Genomic DNA, 3,080 nt, shown 5'->3' with positions numbered 1-3,080 from the left:
GAAACTTATCCAGGGAGCCTCCATCCTGCTGCTACATCTAGCAGAAGAGGAGGGCTGAGGGCAGGTGTAACAAGACAACTTAGGACCTGCTGCGCTAGCCTCACTGTGGAAGTAGCTGTACCCTTCAGGGCCCAATTCACCCACCCCAGGACCTGAGCCTAGTCACTAGTGCAGGGTGTTGGTTGGGGGAAAAGTACTGCAGTGAAGAGGCTACTGTCAATGTAGACAGTGTGACCCTTCGTCAAGGGGTAGCATGTCCCCTCTGATGGTCCACTCCAGGTCTTTGTAGCTGTTCCTACTGGTAGCATGACGTGATTGTTTTCTGTAAGGCAGGGTGTGGATAAGCACCCTAGGTCCAATTGTGCTACACAGGCCAACTATGCTGAGTCACCCGCTTATTCTGCGTGCAGTTCCTCCATGGTAGGGATGAGCAGCTGAGGCCAGTGTGATCCAGTTGTCTCTCTCTCAGGGTGGGGCATCACGCTGGCTCTGTGCTCCAGAGCAGAGGTAGGCAAAAGGAACAAGAGTACTTCGCATATGAACAACATGACTGCACATATGAGAATAACCAGATCCAGTTGTTGACTAAAGTGCAACTGTACATATAAGAAACCAGATCTGGTTGTACACAACAGTCTGAGAGTACATGACAGTAACCAGACCGGAATGTGCACTATGACCACACATATACAATAACCAACCCTGGTTCTGGGGTACAGTCCGACTGTACTAACAGGTAACCAGAGCTGGTTGTGCACTACATTTTGATTGTACATACAAATAATCAGAAATAGTTGTGCACTACAGTCTGACTGCACTCAACAGTAATCAGAGTTTGGCGTGTGCTAGTCTGACCGTACATATGAGCAATCAGAACCTGTTGTGCACTACAGTCTGAAAAAATGCATTACAGTAACCAGACCCAGGTGTGCAATTCAATTTGATTGTACATGCTGGTAACCAGAATTGGTTGTGCACTACAGTCTGAAAGTACATTGCAGTAACCAGACCTGCGTGTGCAATACAATTTGATTGTACATACAAATAAGCAGAGTCAGTTGTGCACTACAGGCTGACCATACTTCTGAGTATCTAGACCCAGCTGTACACTACAGCCTGACAGTACATTACAGTAACCATAGCCAGCTGTGCACTACACAGCTGTACAAATGACCAGATCTGGTGGTGTGCTATAGGCTGACTGAACTTACAAATAACCAGACCTGATCGTAGGCTACAATAACACCGTACATACAGAGAGCTAAATCTGGGTGCGCAACACACCTTGATTGCGTGTACCAGTAACTGGATCTGGCTGTTCACAACACAGTGACTGTACGTAGAAGGCAATCAGGTCTGATGGCGTGCTACAGCGTGACTGTACACCCAGCACAAAAACATGAGCAACACTGGTGTATTTTCCCTTCTCCATTCACCCCCTGCATCTTGGTTATGAGCAGCTGACCCTGTCCCATCTAATGCTGCCCCTTCCGGCCCCCACCCTCACCGGCTGACAGACACTCAAATGATGCTAAGCCAGGGCATACCCCAGACTCTATGGCCCTGGTACCTGCTCCATGGAGAACCAATGCTAGCCCCTGGATCCCAGACACTGAGGGGCGTGGGGCAGACGGATGGACCGACAGACAGAGACAGCAATATTTTACAAAGATTAGAGATGTGGTTAAAAAAGAAGAGCCCCCCTGAGCTCTGCCCCATTCTTGGGCCCTGCCCCCTGCCCTGTCCCCACCCCCTACCCTGGCCCAGTCTCCAGCCACACGGCAGTCATTTGTAGAGCAGGTGGACACGGCTGCCATCACAGTTGCTGCGCCCCAGCTTGTCGGCCTGCTCAGAGACGAGGCAGCGCACCAGGGGCAGGCTGGGCTGGTAGAGGGTGGGCACGGTGCCTGATGCATTGGCAAAGTGGTTGTCAGCAGCACAGCTGTCCCGCGAGGGGTTGGAGGAGCGGCGCCGTGAGCGCAGCTGCTGGCGGTCATGCAGTTGCTGGCGCAGCTCCGAGACCCGCTCCTCTTTCTGTCAGGGAGAGAAGAGATGGGGCTGAGGTGAGCAAGGGGTGTGGGAGGTGTGGGGGGAGGCTCAGAGGTTGCCTCGGGCTCTAACCCCCCTGGCCCCAGAGCCAGCCCTCAATTACTGATGGGCATGGAGGGGGAAACCACCCAGGAGGCTCTGACTCCACACCCCAACTTTGCACCCCAGTGTCATAGGGACTTGTACAGGTGGGGGGCACTTCCCACCACCCTATGGGGTCTATTAGCCCTCCTCTGGGGGTTGCTTCCTCCACCTTCCTCTGTGCACCCCCAAGGTCACAGCACCTGACATGGGGATAGAGAGGGTCCTCCCTCACCTCAGCAATGATTTTCTCCAGCTCCCTGTTCTCCTTTTCTAGCAGCCGGGACTTCTCCTCTTCATTGTTGTTGGTGGATGAGCCAGTCTTCATGGTGTCCTGCTGCTCTGACTGCCACTCACCTCGGGTGATGAGACGCCGCATCTGCAACAAGTGTCCCCACTGACTGTCAGAAGCAACACCCCAGTTCTTCACCTAGTCACAGACCTCCCATAGCCCTTGGCAACCATCAGATACAACACCCCATAGCTACCCAAAGAACACCCCATTATCCTCACTATCAAAGACAACACACCAACAGTGCATCTACCGCCCTGAGACCCTCCAGCCATGTCCCTGCTGACTGTCAGAGGCAACACCCCTAAATGCCACTTGGAAAACAGACTCCACAGCCTTCCTTTTGACCAGTGGTTCCCAAGCGTTTTTTCCCACGACCCACTGCTGGGAGCAGAGTGAAGTGGTGGCAGCAGCAGCGATGGCCTGGGAGTGGGGGAGCTCCCGGTATGTGGCATGGCTTGTCTTTTGTGTGTGCTGCCACTGGCACTGCCTCTGCAACCCTCATTTGGGTCATGATCTGAGGTTGGGAATGTCTGCTTTTGACCGTCAAAGGCAAGACTCCAATGCCTTTGCCAAGGACAACCCTGCCTCAGACAGGGGGTCAGATTAGATGAGCTCTGGAGGTCCCTTCCAGACCAACTGATTCATAGATTCATAG

General features: G+C 53.1%; 1 protein-coding gene across 2 annotated transcripts in view; it reads right to left on the bottom strand.

The window, feature by feature from the left end:
* Positions 1–557: 557 nt before the first annotated feature.
* Positions 558–3,080, bottom strand: part of GABBR1 (gamma-aminobutyric acid type B receptor subunit 1) — a 37,606-nt gene continuing 35,083 nt past the window's right edge. For both annotated transcript variants that reach the window (XM_019546450.1, XM_019546452.1), the window contains 2 exons: positions 2,366–2,509; positions 558–2,034 (listed from right to left, as the gene is read on the bottom strand). In XM_019546450.1, the coding sequence (XP_019401995.1) occupies positions 1,786–2,034; positions 2,366–2,509 (393 nt within the window). In that variant the 3' untranslated portion in view covers positions 558–1,785. The remainder of the gene's footprint in view (positions 2,035–2,365; positions 2,510–3,080) is intronic.

This window comes from Crocodylus porosus, unplaced genomic scaffold (assembly GCF_001723895.1).
Source record: "Crocodylus porosus isolate Cpor-Errol unplaced genomic scaffold, CroPor_comp1, whole genome shotgun sequence".
Taxonomy (NCBI): Eukaryota; Metazoa; Chordata; order Crocodylia; family Crocodylidae; genus Crocodylus; species Crocodylus porosus.
This window is presented reverse-complemented; position numbering and strand designations above follow the sequence as displayed.